At 37.4% G+C, this 22225-nt stretch overlaps 1 protein-coding gene across 2 annotated transcripts; it reads right to left on the bottom strand.

Moving 5' to 3' along the window:
* Positions 1-29: 29 nt before the first annotated feature.
* On the bottom strand, positions 30-22195 carry LOC107586818 (autophagy-related protein 2 homolog B). Of its 2 annotated transcripts, none has more exons than XM_016274352.1 (43): positions 22046-22195; positions 20564-20753; positions 20130-20292; positions 19372-19524; positions 19119-19221; positions 18857-19019; positions 18497-18676; positions 17855-17951; positions 17562-17735; positions 17324-17475; positions 17086-17197; positions 16749-16992; positions 15775-15931; positions 15590-15682; positions 15185-15373; positions 14810-15083; positions 14233-14341; positions 13907-14120; positions 13673-13815; positions 13426-13583; positions 13061-13233; positions 12815-12962; positions 12360-12559; positions 11760-11840; positions 11480-11586; positions 11008-11100; positions 8611-8681; positions 8452-8528; positions 8195-8365; positions 7854-7986; positions 7221-7423; positions 6793-7022; positions 6573-6690; positions 5725-5913; positions 5506-5607; positions 5311-5389; positions 4346-4559; positions 3959-4028; positions 3434-3516; positions 3222-3343; positions 1597-1751; positions 1255-1404; positions 30-1003 (listed from the first exon to the last, which is right to left on the bottom strand). In XM_016274352.1, the coding sequence occupies exons 2-43, from the start codon at positions 20723-20725 to the stop codon at positions 773-775; spliced, it is 6240 nt and encodes a 2079-aa protein (XP_016129838.1). In that variant the 5' UTR covers positions 20726-20753; positions 22046-22195; the 3' UTR covers positions 30-772. The 2 variants fall into 2 exon arrangements, with proteins under 2 accessions (XP_016129838.1, XP_016129837.1); XM_016274351.1 differs by having other exon boundaries at positions 12815-12965.
* Between the last annotated feature and the right edge of the window lie 30 nt (positions 22196-22225).

The following is a 22225-nucleotide window of genomic DNA, read 5'->3' on the forward strand; positions in this document are numbered from 1 at the left end:
ATCACAGCTGCATCTGTTGTAATTAAAATTTTTGTAACATTATAAAAAGAATGAGCCTTTTTCTCTTAAATGACAGTATTGAGAATGTATGAGGAGGTATTAAAACAACACAAAAAAAAGCAACGGTCCTTAAATAAGTTTAATTTTCTTTATGCACAATGCAATTTTTTCCCTACTGATTTTGGGGTGAAATATGACCCTGACTTTTCTTCATAAGATTCACCCTTGCATCCAACATAGGATATCATGACATAACCAGCACAAGTCAGATCATGTGAAAAACCCATGGTGCAGTAATCATGTTCCCCACAAGACACTACACAATCTCATTCCTAAACCAGATGATCATATGATATTATTAAACTATGACATGAAGGCACTACAAGGACGTTTGATAGTGGGGTAAGAAAAGACAAATCTAGTTAAATCTACTCCAGCAGGAGCTGTGCGTCTCCAGTTCTGCGGCTTTGAGATACAAGACTCCATGACTCCAGTTACAGTAAATGTCAAGCACAAGTGCTGCTGAGAAAAAAGCTCCAGTCTTCCTCTGATACTTCATTTGGGGATTAGACTTCTGCTACCACAGCCTCTAGTTGTCTGCCACGGAGACACCAAGACCGCTTTAAACAAAAGTATAAGCAGCAAAACAATCTTGACGGGCATTGCACACTAATAAAACAAAGCCAGCACACATATTTTTGGCTGACAGGCAAGTATGAATATCGATTCTGATGTAATGCAGGCCACCAGAGTAAATTTCAGAGAACATAGCTCACTCTTCCCCTAAACGCCATTTCTGAGACTCTTCTTGACGTGCATCTGGGTGAATCTGGTTCCTCATGCCGCCCAGCACATTGGATGTTGCTTCTGTGGCAACGATAAGAGGTTTAACAACAGCTGGAGGAAGCTGTCGCAGGACTCCGCCCACAGCGCCGGTCATGCCCCTCTGCTCGTGCTCGCGTGTCGCAGTGTCATAAATGGTCAGGGCTGTGTCAGTAATGCCCTACAAACACACAGTGCATAGAAACTCTTTATATAAACATATCAATATATACCACATGTCAGTCACTCTTAAAGAGCTAGCTCATTCTAAAATTACAATTCTGTGAAGCATTTCAGAGTGGTATTATTGAAAATGTTGAGGATTGTGCAATTGGGAACATGCATTAAGAAAGTAAATCAATTTCATGCTTGCTAGGATTAAGCGTACAGGGCCCAAATATATATTATGACTAGGACACAAAGTGCTCATACCTCTTTTACTACGCTGTATGCCTTGGCCACCCCCTCTCTCAGGTCCACTGGCTGATGGGCCAGACAGTAATGCGAGTACCGCTTAATCTTTTTGCATTCTTTCTCATCTGGCACTGGAGAAACCATGTCGTAAGCTGTTTCAGCAGCAGCCTACACGAAGCATGTAGAAATGATCAGAAATCATTTGCACACAAGTAGAGCAAATGCATTTTTTATGTCATCAGTATGATTAATGTATCTATGTTGATGAAAATGGGATGAATACCCTAAAAAGTTGTACAAGCTGCCTGTTTCTGAGACACTTTAGCAATTATTTGTATTGCTGCAGAGGAATCATTTTACCTGTATTGTTCGCACCATCCGATTGGTGAGCTCCAGAGCTGCCATTGCGGTGGAGGTTCCGAAGGAGGCCGTGCCCCGCTGAAAACCACGCACTATTCTTCCATCTTTACGGTACTGCTCAATGGGCAGCCAAACTAGATCCCTAAAACCCTGAACTGAAGCAGCAACCGAGGAAAACACTGCTTAACACTGACATATACAGTGGGTACGGAAAGTATTCAGACCCCCTTAAATTTTTCACTCTTTGTTATATTGCACCCATTTGCTAAAATCAGCTGTATTCGATCAAAAGGGTGCTTCTACTAAATACTGAGCAAAGGGTCTGAATACTTAGGACCATGTGATATTTCAGTTTTTCTTTTTTAATAAATCTGCAAAAATGTCAACAATTCTGTGTTTTTCTGTCAATATGGGGTGCTGTGTGTACATTAATGAGGAAAAAAAATTAACTTAAATGATTTTAGCAAATGGCTGCAATATAATAAAGAGTGAAAAAATTAAGGGGGTCTGAATACTTTCCGTACCCACTGTAAATAAAGCTGGCACTTTTCAGAGACATCAATATCAATATTTGGCCAATAGCCCTTTATAACAGAAGTACAGTAGATAAAACAATGTGTGCAGAGCTGGGTAGATTACTTGTAATTTGGAATCAGTTACGGACTACAATTTCTATGACAAAAACTGTCATTTCCACATTTTGCGTAATGTAATCAGACTACTTTTTGATTACTTTTGAGTCGTTTATCACATTGATTTAAAAAGGATAATCTTGTACTTTATTGATATAAAAATACAAAGAGTAAGAAAATATATTACACTCATTGTAATTAAAACATGAAGTGCATTAAACACAACGCTATGTCAAGGTTCGCAAATTAACTGCAGGAGCTTTGTGAGTTTAATGAAAAGCTAATAATTAATTAAATCATAAAAATGTAAAATCAAAATAAGTCATTTTAAAATAACATCAATCAAAATAAAACGCTTACAAAAAAATGTTTTATTTGTTTACCTGCATGTCATGTGACCATTAACCAACAGAGAACCGTGAACATACAAATGCGATACTTAATTAAAATATGTATTTTAAAATCAAGTAAATATATTAGGTGAAAGATGTTCAGATGACAAAAAATTTAGGAATGCAACGCCTGCATTACATATAAAAATGCACAAATTCGTGTTATTTCTTATTTACGTGTTTGAAAGACAAATAATTCAAATAAAAATGAATGTGTTCATCAGTAGTTGAAGCAATGTTCAAACACTTCTGAAAGCTGAAATGATTTTTGTAAATCCATTGGTCAAATGCTGTGTAGCCAACTGACTAATGATTGGTCTTTGTGTGAGTGTCCACAAAACTTGACAACTTTCTGAATGTATATAAGCAGTAGACTATTTTAGAAAGGAACATTTAAAAGATGAATAATTAATAATAATTATGAATAATTTATTGCTATTGTGTGAATAAAATGTAATCAATTAAAAAGTAACTGTAGTCTGATTAAGAGTATCTTAAAATGTAATTTAATATCATTGCAAGTACTTAATTTCTGGAATCTGATTACATGTAATCAGTTACTACCCAGCTCTGAATGTGTGTAAGAATGTGTTTTGCTAACCTAGCTGCACCAGGGAATGAATGGGCCCCACGCCTCCCAGAAGCCCCGGCAACTGGTTCTTCTTTATGTCATTCAACCACTCATTGATAGCATATGAAAAGAGCTTATCAACACCCAGTAATCTGAAAAAATAAAATAAAATCTTGAATAAACTGGCTCATATAGATTTGTGAGGTGAAGAATTTTATGAAACGCCATATATTTTTTCCTACCCTTGTCTGTAACACAGACGCCGTAATTTAAGCTCTGAACAGTTCAGTTGTGTCAGTCCAATCACAATACCAGCAAATGTGCCCTGAGGAATAAGACACACATTATAACCACATATCATAATAATAATGCTTTTATTGAACATTAACTAAGAGCAAGTTAAATCTACAAGCTTGATTTGTAGCAAAATATCTGTTACTGCACCCTTTTTTTAGATTAAAATACAGTTCAGTTTTCAAAGCCAAGAGAATTTTTTTTTTTTGATTCAGTCCATCATTCATACTACTGTATTTTAATTTCTGCATGCAGTAAAACAGAACAACATAGTTTTTCTGACTAATCATTGCTAATATATCATTTCACTGTACTTGTTACATAATTCTCAAATCTAACATATTGAAATAATGTGATATAAAATACATTTGGCGTAAGTGTTTTTACATAAGGAATAAATGCTGAATGAAATATGTTTATCAAAAAGAAAAAATAGATTTTTTTGACATTTTTGGATTCTCTGGATTGCTCACCTGCTCCATGGCCATGTGTTTTCCATGGTAGTCTAACCGAATTGGCACCTCTGAAGTGAATCGGAACTCTCTGGGAAACATTACATGTAAATAAATTCTGGTTTGCAGTTATTGATTAACTTATACCTAGAGAATCTGAAATATTAAAATGTAGATTGCTGTAGATCAGGGGTGTCCAATCCTGCATCTGGAGGGTCACATTGCAGCATAGCTTAGTTGTAGACCCAATTAAACCCATCTGAACCAGCTAAATAAGGCCTCCAGGATCACTAAAAACTTTCAGGCAGGTATTTAGGAGCTAAACTCTGGAGGAAAGTGGCAGGACTGGACACCCCTGTTGTGGATGGATGCAGATGGTTAAGAACACTCTCACTTCCTCTCACACACCTGAAGAATATGGGCTGGTCGGTGAAAGACGTGGAGGCAGTGTCTGTCTCAGCAGTGCTGTCTTGGCTGCAGGTGCGGACGAGGCTTGGACTGGCGCGGTTTTGTGTTGGCACTGAGATGATGGGTGCAGGCTCTTGTCCCGCTGCACCGTTGTACTTGGAAAAATTGCAAGAAACCTCAGGGACAGGAGGCTTCTTTACTGACACACAGAACGCTACAACACAGATCAATAAGTAGTTACACAGATGAAACAACTGCTTGCAGCAAACAATATGTGTTGCAAGATCTAGTGAGCAGCCTTGCTGCCTACTGCCTACACAGGAGCATCAAACAAACAGCGCTCCTCGTGAGAAGTGCATAGGAAAAACACTTGGCCAACTCAACAAATTATTTCAACGTAGTTTAATGTAAGCAGCATATGCTTTGTGAACAAAATGATAATCTAATAACTAAGTGTTGGGTAAAATATAAAATTTTTAATTCAGTTGATTTTTTTGTATCTATGCTTATCAGTATGCAGACAGTTGACTTTTCTTGAAATCATTTAGCTTTCTATAGGTGCATTCTACCCATGTCAGAATTGCCATAATTACATGACTCTGAATTGTAAAATGCATTCGTAGAACTAGTGATTACAAATTATAAACTTTGAATTTTTTGAGAGCTTCATGATGAAACACTTAAAATGGCAGTTCAGTTTAATGTATGCAACACAGGTGCTAAACAACTACAAGTTTATTAATAATGGATCTGCATAACTATATTTGTTACTTTTTGTATTGTGGTTTTGTCTGTTGATTAATCAGGTTACACAGATTCATTTTGGAATTAATAGTGTTGCCACAGAAACATATAAATTCAAGTCCATGGACATGAACAGCTAGTAGTTACAGTAATTATGACATGAGGAGAATGCAGCAGAGTTTGGAACAATGTTTCAGAATATTTTGCATACTGATTGTTACCTTCCTGCTCTGGTGGGGAAAACAGTTCAACTTCTGCTGCCAGACTGGTGAAGAAGTCCTTCAGGAAGAACAACGCATCCTATACATTATAAAAAATAAATAAAAATTAGGGCCTCCTGACATATAGTCATCAGTTTAAACTATGCTTTTAAAAGTATGAAATAAGGTGAGTTGTTGAAGAGTTTTGTTCTGTACCTGATCGATGTTTAGCCGGAGGGGCATTAGTGACACACGTAGACAGCACTCCTGAGGCGCCTGTCCAGCTTCTGGACACATGTGCAGGGCTCTGACAGTCAACTGGCATACAACAAACAGCACATGCCCATTTCAGACAACATCATTTTGTACTTTAGAATCCATACAGACCACCTGTAGATTATGTACATCAATATCTGTCAGTGTATTTGATTGTACCATGTTGGAGTGAGCTTTCCTGGGCATCTCTTTACTGGAGTATAGATAGAGGAACTTGTTCATCATGGAAGAGGCCAGCCTGTCTCGTATCTCCAGATCCTGCACTGAAAACACCTGTCTGGACACCGGCTGCTCCGTCAAAACCCCCGTCTCTGGAGCCTGAGGGTACACCTCATGCTGGAACCGCACCTAATATAAGACATGAAGGATCGTAGAGTATTTGAGTTTACTAAACTGGATTATTAGATGGTTTATTACTGAATATTCTAACAAAAAAAGTTGATATCATTCAAATAATAAAAAAAAAACGATTAAAAACAGTTGTTCGTTTAAATAAAGCTGAAAAATAAAAGGGACATTGAATGAAAAACTTAAACTAAATGAATTGAATTGATGCCTTCGCAACTAATTGAAATAAGTACTGAAATTTTAACTGAAAACAAACTGAAATAAATAAATGAAAACTATTAAATAACTAATAAAAACGTATACAAATGACAAAAGCACATAAAAATACTTACAATGAAACAAATGGAAATTTAAACTGAAAATACAAAAGTACTATATAAATAATGAAAAAATAGCACTAAACAAAATTCATATATTGTGTAGGCAGAGAGATGATTAAAATGACAAACTAAACCTGAAATAAAAATGGTATACTATTAGAATTTTAGAAAAATTTACACTATTTAGAAAATTAACTAATACAAATTATAAAAAAAACTATCAAAATATTAATAAAAACTATAATAGTAGTATATAAATGATACTAAAATAACACTGAACAAAGTTAATATATTGTGTATACAGGCTGATGATTACAATGGTAAAAATGTTTCTCTGACCTTACTGAGTTGAATCTCCATCAGAATATCAGGGTTTCTGCCCCATCCTCCTCCAGCACGGGAGCCTCTTCTCACCTGTTTGACAGGAGTCTGTGATGGAGAGCTGTGAGGAGTGCACCTACACACACACACACACAAACATGCTCTCTTAATACACACTTATAACATACAGTTTTTATAAGACGCATGAATCAGGAGTGGCCCAACTCCAAATTTGTACCCTCGACTGCGAGCTGGTGATGAGGACAGTGCGCCACCACCAAAGTCTTTTCCTCCATAGAGGTGCCACACTACAGAGATCTCTTTGACCAGGTATCTGATTTCCGGCACAGGGAAGTGAAGTGGACCCCTATTAGAGCTGCTGCCCTCCAGAGGGACACTGAAATGTTCTTCCCTCACAAGGATGGGTTCAGAGATCAGCTTCTTTACCACAGGCTCCTCATCCTTTTCCTAGCAGACAAAACACTTTAAGTAATGCATACACTAAGATTTTCATTTTAAGTAACAGTTCATTCAAAAATTTAACTTATGTCTTAAAATTCACTCAGTTCCTAACACAAAGGTATTGGTTGGCTTTAAAAGAATAAGAGTAGCGCATCTGTAATGCTTTAACTTTGCGTAAATGCTCTCTGCTTGTGAAGAGCTCACCAGTACTCTGGAGCCCGGCGTGTCCAGGATGCAGAAGTCATCAGTGTCGTGGAGTAAAGAGGGGGCAGGAGGAGAGATGAGTGGGGAGTGCAGGACTGGGTAAGTGGGACTTGGTTCCTGCCCCAGGTTTCCACTCTCATCGGGGAAAAGGAAGAGATCAGAATGGGGCTGCTCATGATCATGTGAATGGTCTTCATTCACACCTATACAAGACAGGTAGATTCAAATGTGAAAAGTGTTATTTTTAGATTATTATAGTATTTATCAATATTTTAAAAAACCTTTTATTTTTATATTTTCATTTTAGTTTTTGTAATTTTATGTGCTTTTGTAATTATAAAAAAATACTTTTTCAGGGGTCTCCAACCTTTTTTTTACACCACGGACTGGTTACGTTTTGAAAATATTTTCACGGACCAGCTGGAGGGGGGTGGGGGTTTTTACATATTATATCATTTTAAATTATATATTTAAGTTATAATGGAAACGAATTAGATGGTTGTAACTTTTCACTGCAACAAAACAATAGATTTTAAAATGAAATCACACGTTTAATGTAGGATTTTAAAACAAGTGCTAGACTGAAAAGTTTTGGAAGATAAATGAAAGAATCAAAACAGAGCAGAGTCTGACCGTTCTGTTGCAGCATATGACTCTGTAGGCTGTCTGTCTCTTCCATAGCATCACTCATCAGATCCTGAAGAATCTGCTGCTCCGCTTCAGGAAGCAAAGGTGCCTGAGCTGGTGGGCGACTCGCTGCTTCAGTCTGGCAATCATTAAAAATCTTTGTTTTGACTCACCCACTAACAATAGCTCAAATGTGCTAATAACAACACAAGAACTATCAAAACATTTGTCACGGTTGTCTGATAATCATTACTTTGCTAGTCTGACTTTAAATATTAAGCATAACTGTATGTCTCATTGTAATTGTTATTAAGAAACTCACAGAAAATTTTTTCAATCAAACAGACCTTCACCCATTGTTTAGTACGTCTGCGTTTAGCCTCCAGTCCAGAAGGGGGCAGTAGATCTCCATAGCTGGCTATGTACTGAATAAGATTCATGAGAGCGGCACAGGAGTCTGCACAGGTGCGAATGTGAATAACATCACTTGAGCAACGCAACTCAAACCTTGGCTCTGTCTAAAGAGACATAAATGGCACAAGATAAATAACTGGGACATTCTGTGTCAGAGAGTAGACAACCTTTTGAAAGAAGACTTTCATACCATTTTGCCATCTTGTCCTGGTTTCACTGCTGTGATCCTCAATTCCAGAGTCCCCATATCAACCACCTGGACATAGTCTGAAGACACAAGAATAAGAAATTAAACCAGCATCCTTGGTAGACATATTCTGAGACTGCACTGATGTGCATGACTCCTCACCTCGTGCCAGATTAACAGACACAGCATTGATCTTGTCAGACAGAAACAATGCAGCGTCATCTAAAATGATTCTGTAAGGGAAAAAAAAAAAAAAAAAAAAAAAGTGTGAGAGAAAAGTAACTAGGACATGTTCAGTTACAGAAAGAAAAAAAATCTATAGAACTTATTAGGCCTGGGCGATAAAACGATATCGATATTTATTGGTGGTACACCTTCTTCGATATCGATAGGAATTTTTTTTTTTGATATAGCGCACGATATAGGCATGTACTATGAGTGACGCAGACAGCACGCACAAACACGAACACATGCTGAAATGAGTGCTGTGCCTGCCTGTGATGAGGAGATTGTGAATAAAGAATGAATATTAGTCGAATTTAAAATAAACATTTGCATTTGAATGTTAGGTGTGCATCAGGGAGCGTCAGTGGCGCGTGAGATGCGTTGATGATGTAAGTGACGTTGTTGCATTTTAATGTTTTGTTAGTCTAGCCCAGGGTTCCTCAAATCTTGCCCTGGAGGTCCAATGCGCTGCAGAGTTTAGCTCCAACCCTGATCAAACTCAGCTACCTGTGATTTTCTAATGATCCTGAAGACATTTATTAGCATGCTCAGGTGTGTTTGATTAGGGTTAGAGCTAAACTCTGCAGGAAAGTGGATCTCGTGGGCCAGATTTGAGGATCCCTGGCCTAGCCCATGAGACGCGCCGCTGCTGCGTTAGTCATTTGAAATATTAGAGAAATATAGAAGCTCAATGCGGAGATCTTGAATGGGTTAAAACCGAAACCACGCCATTCACACAGAACGCATATTCAGCGCATTTCTTAGATGGACAAATATGACTGCTGCACTCACGTCTCACAGAAGAGATTTATAGAAAGCCATGCAAAGCTAAAACGGTTTAAACTTTTAGAAAACACGTCACGAATTTGTGGAGGTTTATTCCTTTTCACTGCGTCTCATATGTTTTTTTAATGCAGTCTGTGTGAATGGCGCTTCAGCTCTTTGTATTAAGCAATGCAACGCTGTTTTGTTCATAATTGTTTATGCAATTTATGAAATTATATTTGATTTGTATGAGTTAATTTAGACGTAATGCACGTTTTTATAGAGTTACTTCCTTGCGTTGACAATTTAAATGTGCTGCATAATTTTGCTCAATGCGCCCTCCTGTGGCCTCGGGAGACAATTAGACCTATTTAATCTGCATATAAAACATTAGAAATTAGATATGTTTAATTTTTATTGTGTTTGATTGTTAAAACAAAAAATATGTTTGTTTGTCTCAATAAATTGTGTTTATTATAAATACAGTGGTTAAATTAAAAAAAAAAAATTCTATTGCTTTTTGTTTTAAAAAAGGTTATAAAAAATGCAAATAATTATCCATACCGAACGATATGAAACATTATATCGTTGATACATTTTTTAGCTTTATCGCTCAGCCCTAGAATTTATTCAATTTAAGCTTTTACCTCAGACTGGAGGAAGAATGATCTAAAGACACACTGCTGGAGATGCTGAAGGTCTCCACGGTCAGCAGAGATCTCACAGGTAAATACAAAGGCCTAGAAAACAAAAAAAAGTTTCTTAGATCCAAATTAGCACAAACACGTATTAGAACAACTACATTCTGTGCATAGGGATTGAGGATTGAATACTAACAAATTAACATCTAATAATAACTAAACCAAGTTGTATTTATTTAAAACAAAGACTTCACAAACACCTTTTACAGCTACGTTTACTATGTTGTAAACAAAAATCAAGTATGCTGTTCAAAATTAGACAAAATGTTATTGGTGAAGTTAGTTCTGAGCTTCATTTGTTTGCAGATACCACTTGAATGAAATGGCCCACCCCCTCAGCCAAGAGTTTGAACCTGCGAGGGGGGGGCGAGAGCCACTGTTCACACGTCACCAATCAGCAGCCACAAGGGGGTGGGGCAAGGACCTTTCCAGAGGATCACTGCAGACTATGAAATTATATTTGATTTGTATGAGTTAATTTAGACGTAATGCACGTTTTTATAGAGTTACTTCCTTGCGTTGACAATTTAAATGTGCTGCATAATTTTGCTCAATGCGCCCTCCTGTGGCCTCGGGAGACAATTAGACCTATTTAATCTGCATATAAAACATTAGAAATTAGATATGTTTAATTTTTATTGTGTTTGATTGTTAAAACAAAAAATATGTTTGTTTGTCTCAATAAATTGTGTTTATTATAAATACAGTGGTTAAATTAAAAAAAAAAAATTCTATTGCTTTTTGTTTTAAAAAAGGTTATAAAAAATGCAAATAATTATCCATACCGAACGATATGAAACATTATATCGTTGATACATTTTTTAGCTTTATCGCTCAGCCCTAGAATTTATTCAATTTAAGCTTTTACCTCAGACTGGAGGAAGAATGATCTAAAGACACACTGCTGGAGATGCTGAAGGTCTCCACGGTCAGCAGAGATCTCACAGGTAAATACAAAGGCCTAGAAAACAAAAAAAAGTTTCTTAGATCCAAATTAGCACAAACACGTATTAGAACAACTACATTCTGTGCATAGGGATTGAGGATTGAATACTAACAAATTAACATCTAATAATAACTAAACCAAGTTGTATTTATTTAAAACAAAGACTTCACAAACACCTTTTACAGCTACGTTTACTATGTTGTAAACAAAAATCAAGTATGCTGTTCAAAATTAGACAAAATGTTATTGGTGAAGTTAGTTCTGAGCTTCATTTGTTTGCAGATACCACTTGAATGAAATGCAATGAAATGTATCCATTGTGAGAGTCCAAATTTATCTCTTTAAATACTAAATAGATGTAAAGGTTATGCTAGAATCTAGCTAAATGTATCACCTGTAATCCAGGGAGCAGCTCCATAGATGCAGGTGGAGGGTGGATACAGATGATGGGGGTGTGTACCCAAGCACCGGCTCATCTGACACATTTAGAAAGTCGACCATCTACAGGAGAAAGACAACCAGTAATGTTTAGCACATACAAATGAACTACAAGTCAGCTGGTTCAACAACTCTCATTTATCATTACACCTTTTTGAGATGCCCACAAGCCCATTTTAAAAGGCGCTTTTATTTCATGTGGTTTGCATGAGGTTTTTTAATATATATTTTATTACCTGGTCATACCATCCCAGACTTGAAGACACGACTCTGTGCTCCAGTGTAACTCCCCTCATGCCAATGGCTATGAGAAACTCCTGAAAATACCGGAAGACGTGTAACGGATACCGTTACAAGTTTAATAACACAAACAGGACAGAAAATGTTTAATGTTTTTGAAAAAGGTTTCTTGTGCACACCAAGGCAGCATTTATTTGAACCAAAATACAGTAAAACAGCAATACTGTGAAAAATGACATATACCTGTTTTCTATTTGAACACATTTTAAAATGGAATTAATTCTAGTGATGGCAAAGCTGTATGTTCAGCAGCCATTTCTCCAGTCTATAGTGTCACATGGTCCTTTGGAAATCATTCTAATAGGTTGATTTGCTGCTCAAGAAACATTTCTAATCATTATCAATTTTGAAAACAGTTGTGCTAATATTTCTTTTCCGCATTCTTTGATGAATAAATAATAAATGTAATGCACCCTGAATAAAAGTTAATTTTTTTATCTTTAAAAAAATGTTAATCTTTAAATCTTACTGACTTAAAAGTGTTAAACGGTATATTGTTTTGAACAGCATTTATCTCTGGCAATAATTTGGTTTACCTTGACATTGCGCTCGGTGTTGTGGGAGGAAATTTTAACAGCGACAGACAGCATGCTGTGGGGCTCCAAACTGAGCCCTTCAGAGGGAGATGCCCTCTCTGGGGCAGATTCAGATGCGTACATCACAGGCTCCAGCCAATGAGGACGTGTCCTGCAGGGCAGATTGACACTCCACTCAGGGGCATCTCCATCCACTGTGCCTGAGAAAATAAATACACCATGATGTTATGAAACAAACACCAACATTTTTTTTAAAAATACATGCATATTAACTTAAATATGAGCTTTAGTGATATATATATATATATATATATATATTTTAATCTTATGCACTAAAGTGGACCATAGATTTCTGTTTACACAATTAACAATAATATAGCCAGAAATCTTACAGACCATCATATAACAAAACTGAAAATTAACAGGCAAAACAACAAAAACTATTTTTTGTTTACCATTGTGATACAGGCAGGCCTGAGACGTGTGGAAGCAGACATAATGCTGGTCTTTGAAGCCTTCATGCTGCGTCACACCAAACAGCGTCCCGTTTTTTACTTCCATCCAAAATTCACCGTGTTTTTTTGGTGATACACTATTATCATCCTGCTGGAAGTATTGGCATTCATTACATAAGACTATGTAACCCTTACTAGATACTGACTCAATATTAAAGCACTATCTTTAGAATACTGATGTAATACCTTTAGCTGTGTGTGCAGAGCCAGCAGGCCATGGTTAACAGACAGGATGATGGAAAAGAGGCTCTGAGAATTCTTAGGCTGCATCTTACTCCTTTTCTTCCTTCTATTCCTGTAGCCCAGTTCAGCAGGAGTGTAATATTGTAGGATTTCTTCCTCAGAACCACTCTCCTCCTCTTCACACACATTATGTGAAGAAACCAGAACAAAAGACCAACAGACACAGGATGTGAATTGTCTATTAAGAAATTAAAAATTGAAAAAATCTTTCTAAAACAGAGTTCTGGCAGGAGTATCAACAAGTATGTTCATGCTTTTCTAGTCTGATATTAAATATTCAAGTGAGCAGAAGGGGAAAGGATCTTTACCCTCTGGGCCAGTAGATCTGAACTGACTGAAGCTGTCTTTACTGTAGGTGTTAATGAGTTGACTGGCTACAGACAGACCCACCCCATATGGGATGTTCTCCACTGTCTCTACTGGAGATGGAGCAGTGGGCTCCCATAGTAGCAGGTCGTTATTAATCCTAAAAAAAAAAAAAAAGAGCCCATTACAGCTGAAATGTAATGATGTATATGTAGATTTATAAACTGTGACTCCTCATGCATTAATTACCTGTTGTGTAGTTTTTCATAAAAGCCTTTATTGGGCAAAGAGAGCTGCACATTGGGGAAAAGCAGCTCAAGGATATAGAGGGAGTTGCTCATGGTTTTCTCCTGGAATTCCGTCATCTCCACCACGTCTCCTGGGATGACCATCTGCATGAGGCGCAAAGTTATTACCCATAATTAATCACAACTGATAATTTATAAAATGGTCACTCATATGAGACAATGAAAATCTCTATACCTCCTCATTCTCATACATGACACGGCGTGAGGAAAAGGGGGATGGCTCAGGTTTGCCAAAATCACACACATCTTTCAGGGAGTGGGCGGCTCCTTCTTCCTCTTCCTCTTCCTCTTCCTCTTGTGAGTGATCGTCCGCTTCTTCCTCCTCTTCCTCGGCTGTTACACGCTCTAAGATGGAGCGTACAGCCATGGGGTTCACCTTCAGAACCACTCTGAATGGGTATCAAGCAGAACATATTCTAGTTTCTGTATCGGGATGAATTTTATCAATAAAGATCCATAGAATGGCCATAAAAAAAAAAGGATACAGAGAATATATTATACCTGGGCCAGTCAAATTTGCCACAGTCGGAAGATGTCATGTCCTCCTCCATGGTGTTTGCTACTCGTAAGAACCTGGCTGCGGGGTGATCTTTGTCTTCTTGGAATGATCCTAGTGTAACAGAAAACATGTTGTATGATTAACTGTGTAAAAAAATGAAAATGTAAAAAAGTCAAAAGCTTTGCTTGGAAATCGAATAAAAAATTTTTTCAATATATAATAACATAATTGTTCATATTTACATATTAATGTTTCTAAAAAATAATATTTGAATTGCTATTATTAGTCTGTCTTGCTTTTTTGCATACGGAATTAGCTTTTTCTTTTTTTGCATCTACTAAATAATCCACTGGTGCCATTATACTGTAAATTATGGATTACTCTTTTTTTTTTTAGAAAAGAAGTAAAACAAAGAGTATAAAAGTTTCTCTGCATCTTGTATATTTTGGATGACTGCAGAGGAACATTTTAAACTCATTCAAAATCTATCAGCCAGTTTCCTTGTCTCTTAGAATTAACTGAAAATGCAAAGATTATTTTTATGCCTTGATCAGGATAACTCTGTCTATAAATGAGTACCATTGAGCTCTTTGAAAGTGAGCTCCATCTTAGTCTGCTCTGATGAGTTTCCTCCTGTGAACTCTGTCTTGAGCTCCAGATCTTCCAGCTCCAGCTGCAGCAGCTCTTTCTGCAGGGACTTTTTAAACCAGGGGCCCCTCTCCTGATCCGAGCGCAGGTCTGGGATCGGGAACCGCACCACTAGCACCAGTAGAGGTGCATTTATTGACATAGACACATGGCAGTGTGCTGGGGTACGACTATCATCCAGGAAGACCTCTGCAAAGGCCTTGTGCTTGTGAGGAAAACACACAACCACAATAAGATGCAAAGTGACAAAGGTAAATGAAAATTAAGTTAAATAAGTACAGAGAAATAGTCGCTAAAGTTTCTCACCAAACTGACATGTTTGTTGTAGGAGGTATACATGTGAGATGCCATCATCTCTGTGGTAACCAGTTTCTGAGGCTGGAGTAGAGAGTTGAGCCTGTCCACAATGCTGACGTCACACTCTGAGCGCACTTTACCCAGCTCCACCTGCAATTCTGCCTTACGAGGTATAGTACTTAGACGTACCTGCCCGCCCTGAAGAAAAAAAAAGTTGTATCAAGTTTACTGTTTGCAAGTGACTCAAACTGTCATTTGGAGTACAAATAAAAGTTTAAAAATCAAATGATTAATTTAACTAGTAAAACATCATATAGTTGGTCCAGTCAAGGACATAATCAAATGGTCATTGACTGTAGTATGAGAATGTACTCTCATCAGCACCATGCAAGACACAATATTTCAGGAAGTTACCTGCGGGCCTCTGCGTTCTGTTAATTTGTAGAGTAAATGTAGGCATACAGGAGGAGGAGAATCACTACTGGCTGAGACATCGAACGTAAGAAGCTAATGTTTGACACAAGAGACAAAGATCATCATTATTATGTAAGAGAACTATTCGGTGCACATAAAATGTTTGTTAACAGACAAAAAAACACCTCTGTGTACTGGGCTCCACTCTGTGTAGTGGGACTGTCAGTAGAGTACAGGCATTCCAAAAGCTCCACCTGGCTCAGAGAGAGATCCGTGTTTAACGTACGTACACTGGAGCCTTGACAGTGCTCGTATGTCACCTCTAATCCCTGACCAATGAACCTGAAGATAAAGAAAAATGCATTTTACATTTTCTGTTGTCTTCAATGGCACCTTAAAATACAAAAAAGCATAGGTTAAGTATGGAGTTCCTCAAGGCTCTGTCTTAAGTCCTTTTTTTTTCATGCTCTCCTTAGGATATGTGACTTTATATGTTGCTTTTCATTGTTATTCTACTAAACGACATTTCCTCTAGACCAGTTAAAAGATTCAGATTTCTCGGTCAGTGGAGCGCAATAAGGGCATTAAAGACTGATTACAAAGTTATCGCTGTCCCCCCTAAATCGGCTCGTTCTAACACGCCCCCACATATCTACGTCACTATGTGGAAATATTTGCATAATGCCACCCAAATGTGCAGGCAAAGAAAGAAGGCGTGGTTTCAGTAACTCAAACTAATGACATTATTTAATGTCTTTACATTTATTTTGAAAGCTGAAGCTCGCGATTAGGGTAAGGGGCGTTACATTTCCGACGAGTGCTTGCGGTGTTCGGCCAATCACAATTCACTGGGTCAGTTGGCCAATCAGAGCAGACTGTGCTTGTCGGAAGGAGGGACTTTGTAGAAAACAAAGCGTTTGAGAGAGGCGGGGCATAGAGGACCTACAATAATGTACAGTATTTGAAAAATAATGTGTTTTTTGAACATTAAAGCATGTCAACATATTCGGTTACACCAAATACACAAAATAATGATCTTTAAAAAAGCATCATATGACCCCTTTAAAATTTAATTCTCGATATTTGAATGAAGGTTTATAACAAAACATAAAACAACCATTCTATACTATTCTGTATTTAATTCTAAGTAAAAGCTTACCTGAGATGATCATGTGGACAGGCTTCATCAAAGACAGTTCGTGACTGCAGGAAACTCCCAGGAGGGAGTTGATTTACAGACAGAATACGGAAAAACTCTGAAGCCATTGGTGCAAGACGGCTGCGGGAGGAGTCTGGAGGTGGGAGGGGATCAATATGGAGGACAGACAGGCAGAGACTGCCCACTGTGAGCCTGAGAACCAGCTCAGGCCTGGACTCATCACAGTGGCCTTTAGTTGGATGAGCTAGAGATCACACATAGGGTAGAGTTATTATTGATTAAATATAGTCATAAGTGTCAACAATTACCATGAATCAAAGCTCATAATGAGACATACATGTCTGCCGGAGCAACTTGTGTGTAAGCTGAGAATCTCTGGAAAGATGTGGCATCTCATTTGCCTGCTTCTCCTTCTGTCTAGGAACATCCATGTACTCGTCCCACACAGTCTAGGGAATGTGTCAAAAAATGTTTTGTAATATCACAATAAGCCAAATGAATGGTGACATAACTGATCATTTAACACTAATTATAAAACACAGAGTTCAATGTTAAAGTGAGAGGTGGTGATCTACGGCTACATTTCCAGATGGCGACTCCCCCAGGGAGGCAGAGTAGTTGCTATTTACAGACAAATCAAGATCCACAGTGGGTGGATCCCCAAGAGGAGGCAGAGATGATAGGCTATGTGACATGTCCATATCAGCCATGGAGAAAAAGACGTCCTCTGTCCAAACAAGAAATAAATGAAACATGTATTCAGCGATTCAAAAACAGAATGTAGAATTAAAATATATGTCGTACTGAACTAACCTCTACTGGACACCGTTCTGGTGGTCTGGCTTTCAAACAGGTCCTGGTCATTGGCAACTGTTATGGTGTCTTTCTTCAGGCAGCGGTTGAGCTCCATGTGGAGGCGATACTCATCCTCCTGCTGCATGGGCCGACTCTTCCTATCCTTTCCTATAGCAGACCACTCCTGTCCGGCTGTATATAAAGAATTTAATAGAAGCAATTGTCATATTCACTGGAAACCATTTATCGCCGACTTTATTTAATGAGGAAACCTTAAGGGAAAATCATATATAAATAGAACAAATTGTCACCTGAGCTAGAGAAAACCCCAAACATGTCAAGTAGGAGGTGAACTTGTTGTGGTGAAAGCAGCATGATTAGAGAATCAAACTGCCCATCAATATCCAACTGTGAACAGACCAGTCATTACACTTTATTGTTAAAAATAAATAAATCATGCCTTTTTTGTTGTGACAAATCCATTCAGAAATACAGTCATCCTACAATGTACTTGGACAAATAACAGATAAATTTTGATTTTCAACCAGCTTTGCATTGTTTCAATGTAGTTAGTATATGAAAGCAAACAATGTGTACACTTTCTCCATGTTGCCTGCACCCAGATATCCCAGTTTATTTGTCAGAAAAAGTCAGCCAATATAAAGCAACACACATCAATTTGGGTTTTCTTAAAACTTGTTAAAGCTAAAGATTGAACTTCCACATTTGTTCCCACATTTTGTCGTATTGACAGGAGTGCGTGCCAAAATCACAAGTGCATTATGAGCGTTGACGTTTTGAGTGTATGAGTGCCAAACATAGTGGAATACATTCACTCAAGGAATTAGCATTTCAACAAAGGAAGGCAGGCTTATCTGAGCAATACCTTTATAGAAAGAAAGAATTAAAGCTACTGTATATTTGTAACTGTGTGGTACTGTATATGTACCCACCTTAGCTCCGGGCATGGCTTCATTTTGCTTCAGAACCACGGACAGCTCCAGTTTACCGCTAAGGCAGCCCACCTGCACTGGCTCAAACAGTGTACTGGAAGACACAGGTTCTGGGAACTGAGGGTGAGGCTCACAGATGATTTTTGGGTTCCAACTTGGCGAAAGCTTGGGTTCAGTCTCCTTTAACGTATAAAGTATATATGTCTTAGCGAGCTTTGCAATTGTACTCTAAACAGCAACAATTGTTTTTTTACTTCAATTTATTGCACTACTATAGGGTCAAGTTAGGCTAAGGTTGCACGACTATACTTACTATACTTGTGCAAGATGATTTTTAATTACAGCAGTACAGATACTTACTGTTTGAGTGGGGGATGATTTGAGGCCGGCACGTGCTGATTCTGAAAACTCATCCCAGAACACATAGGCACCTTCCAGTGTGAGGTTTTTATGTGCAAATGTAGTGGGCTGATGGATATTGACACTGGAGCCCTCCTCCACACTCTCATCAAAATAAACCATCCTAAATATCACAAAACGTACGGACAGCATGGTAATGATTCAAAAGAAAACATATCATATTGTAGTGTCAAAAATATTTAGTTACATCTCTAGAACTTACTTATTGATTCGGAGTTCAAGGGCAATGCCAGTTTTAGAATTTTCAGGAACGTGTTCCATCCGCAGAACAGTATCCACAAAAGTGACCTTGACTCTTCTCAACACTAACAGAGAGAACAGGGAAAAGATCAGTCACTGACAGGAAATCACTGAAAGACCAAATCTGATTTAACAATCAGGCAATCAATCAATCAGTCAATAAATAATTAAATCTTACATTAAATTGATTTTATGGTCTACAGGAAGAGGCATACCTGTCTCAATAGTCTCTGCAAACTTTTCCAGACCCTCTAGAGGTTGCAAGCTCTCTCCCTGATCATCAGTGAGTCTTTGGCTTAGACACTCTTTGGCCAGCTGCATACTGCTGGTCATGAAGCTGGACCAGCACATGGGCTCCATGCCTGATGCTAAAAAAAGATTGACAATGAACAAAAACAACATTAAATTCAACATCAAATGGAAAATCACCCTATGAATTTTCTATCTAAAGAAACAATGATATTATTGTGAACAATTAATATATATATATATATATATATATATATGTTTCCTGTTTTAATATTTGATTTTGTACTTTTTAATTGAAATGTAATAATCAGATCTCCCCTTTCTTCGAAACACTACAAGCTCACATTCAGATCTCCCTCTATCGAATCATCAAACGATGGATGGAACCAAGTCCCTGACAAAATTTTTTTTTCTTTTTCAATATTCTGTGTCACTCAGAAGTACATCACAAAACAAAATAAATTATCCGTCACTACTTTTTACATCTCAACTTTAAAGATGAACAAAGAAAAAGATATAGAATTATAAAATAATTTATTAAAATCACTAAAAAATTATTAGAAAAATATATCACTAAACTGATCAAATATATATTAGAGTAAACATTGTAAATTAGAATAAACACACACACTGTACATTTTAGAATGCACAGCACTGCAATTAAACATATCAAAATTATGGCATGTCATCTGAAAAAAATTACGATTTCAAAGATGTTTCCTACCCATTCGAGGTCTTGGCCTGAACACCATCTCCAAGCCCCTCACTTCCAGTGCGCAGTTGTCCTGCAGCAGTGAGGCCCATGGCACAGTGAGAGAAATGGCCTGGATGAAGCCCTCACTCACCTCAAATGGTGCATCCACAGACTCCAGGATCTCATTCAGGGACTGAAAATGCATGAAATATGAAAGTCACAGACATTAAACTGTGGATAAACATCTTTTTTGATTATTACTTGGGGATAGGTTGAAAATCCTATTAAGAAAACCACTCTCGGTTATATCCGGTAATGAAATGTCAGATTCCATTAGTGAAAGAATCCGATAAGAAATTTTTTATCAAATGTCAGTTTAATTATGTGTCCAGCTGGGTCAGGTGCATACTAGTATAATTTTGGAATCAAAAAAGGGTCAATAGCACAAAATCTACAGCACTTACCCATTTGTCCAGCGGCACTTGAGCAAGTGAGCCCGTGCCTTGATAGAGGTCCAGACTAAGCTGGTCCAAACTGAGCTTCTCCTGGAGGAAATTACCAAGATATCGATGCAGCAGGTACCTGCAGGCCCGCTTCTTAATAGACTCAGAAAATGGCCATGGCATCTTGACCGTCACTTGTGTTCAGTGTGTACTGAAACAAATTAGGACATTCAAGGCATTAAATGCCACATATACCCATCAGTGTTATTTTACTCAATCCAAGCAGTCCTTAGCCATCTTCAAAGAAATCTCTTCCTTGACCTTCTAACACTTGCACTCTTTATTCTATTTCTTTTTTTTTATCTACTCGTTTTCTTTTTATGTTTAAAAAAATACATGAACCTCTAACACTTGCACTCTCTATTCTATTTCTATTCCGTTTTCTTTTTTATATATTTATTTAAAAAACTTGACCCTCTAACATTTGCACTCTCGATTCTATTTCTATTCTACTACTTGTTTTCTTTTTATTTAAAAAAATGGACTAGCGTTCTCAATTCCATCTACTTGTTTTCTTTTTATTATAGAAAATGACAATCTAACACTAGCGTACTCTATTCTTTTGACTCGTTTTCTTTATATTTATTTAAAAAATGACCCTCTAACACTAGCGTTCTCTATTCTATCTACTTGTTTTATTTTTTGCGTAAGCTATATCAACAAAAATATATATATATATATATATATATATATATATATATATATATATATAATTTTTTTATTTTATTTTTTCAATTAACAAAAAAATGTCAAGTTCTTTATGGTTTTACTTTTAGAGTTAACGATAATAAGTCTGATTCCCCTTTAACATCAAGTTTGCATTAAGCTGGAACAGTACACATTAAAAACTTACATTATATAAAATACATGATACACACAAGTGCCATAAATCCTTGTGGAGCTGATTAAAAAAAGTGAACTTGACTCTGACATTGTTTTGCTGAAAGCACACCCACACAATTATTCAGTGAAGGGTTGTCGATGACAACGAGTCAGTATAAGTCCACATTCTGACTCTAGCTGACTAATGCAGACCTCCAACTGATGTGGCTGCCTGAACAAATCACATCTGCAAAACTCTGATGCAAAGGACTTCTAGAGCCTGAGAGTACTTTGGCAAACCCATCAACTGACAGCAAATGATTGGCATTAACTCAGCTATTTAATGTGTGTACTCTAGTACAGCATCAGAAAGCCTGGTTATGATGAGGTCGTTTAAAATTGCATGCAGTTGTGTTTATTTGTCTGACATGACTGACGTTGCTGTCTGGCCCATATCTATATATACAGTATAATGATAGCCACCAGTGTTTGCGCAATTCCCTAAAGATTGACGAGTTTGTTTGGCTGCTAACAATGCCAAATCATGGAGTCACACATCACAGCAGCCAAAAAGGGTTACAATTACATTACAATTCAGAATGAGAAAGGCAAATAGCTTACCTGTATTACAAAATAGCTGACTAACCGTTGTTCCTTGGCTTAGGGTGAACTAGCATGCTGGCTAAACACAATCCTTTGTACCTTCATTCAAGTGTGTCGGTTCAACTGATGCATCTCTCGGTAATAACAGCTATATTAAACTGAAGATGGGCGTCCTCGTGCGCATTATGAGTGGCTGTC

Source organism: Sinocyclocheilus grahami, unplaced genomic scaffold, assembly GCF_001515645.1.
Source record: "Sinocyclocheilus grahami isolate Dianchi unplaced genomic scaffold, SAMN03320097.WGS_v1.1 scaffold86.1, whole genome shotgun sequence".
Lineage (NCBI taxonomy): Eukaryota > Metazoa > Chordata > Actinopteri > Cypriniformes > Cyprinidae > Sinocyclocheilus > Sinocyclocheilus grahami.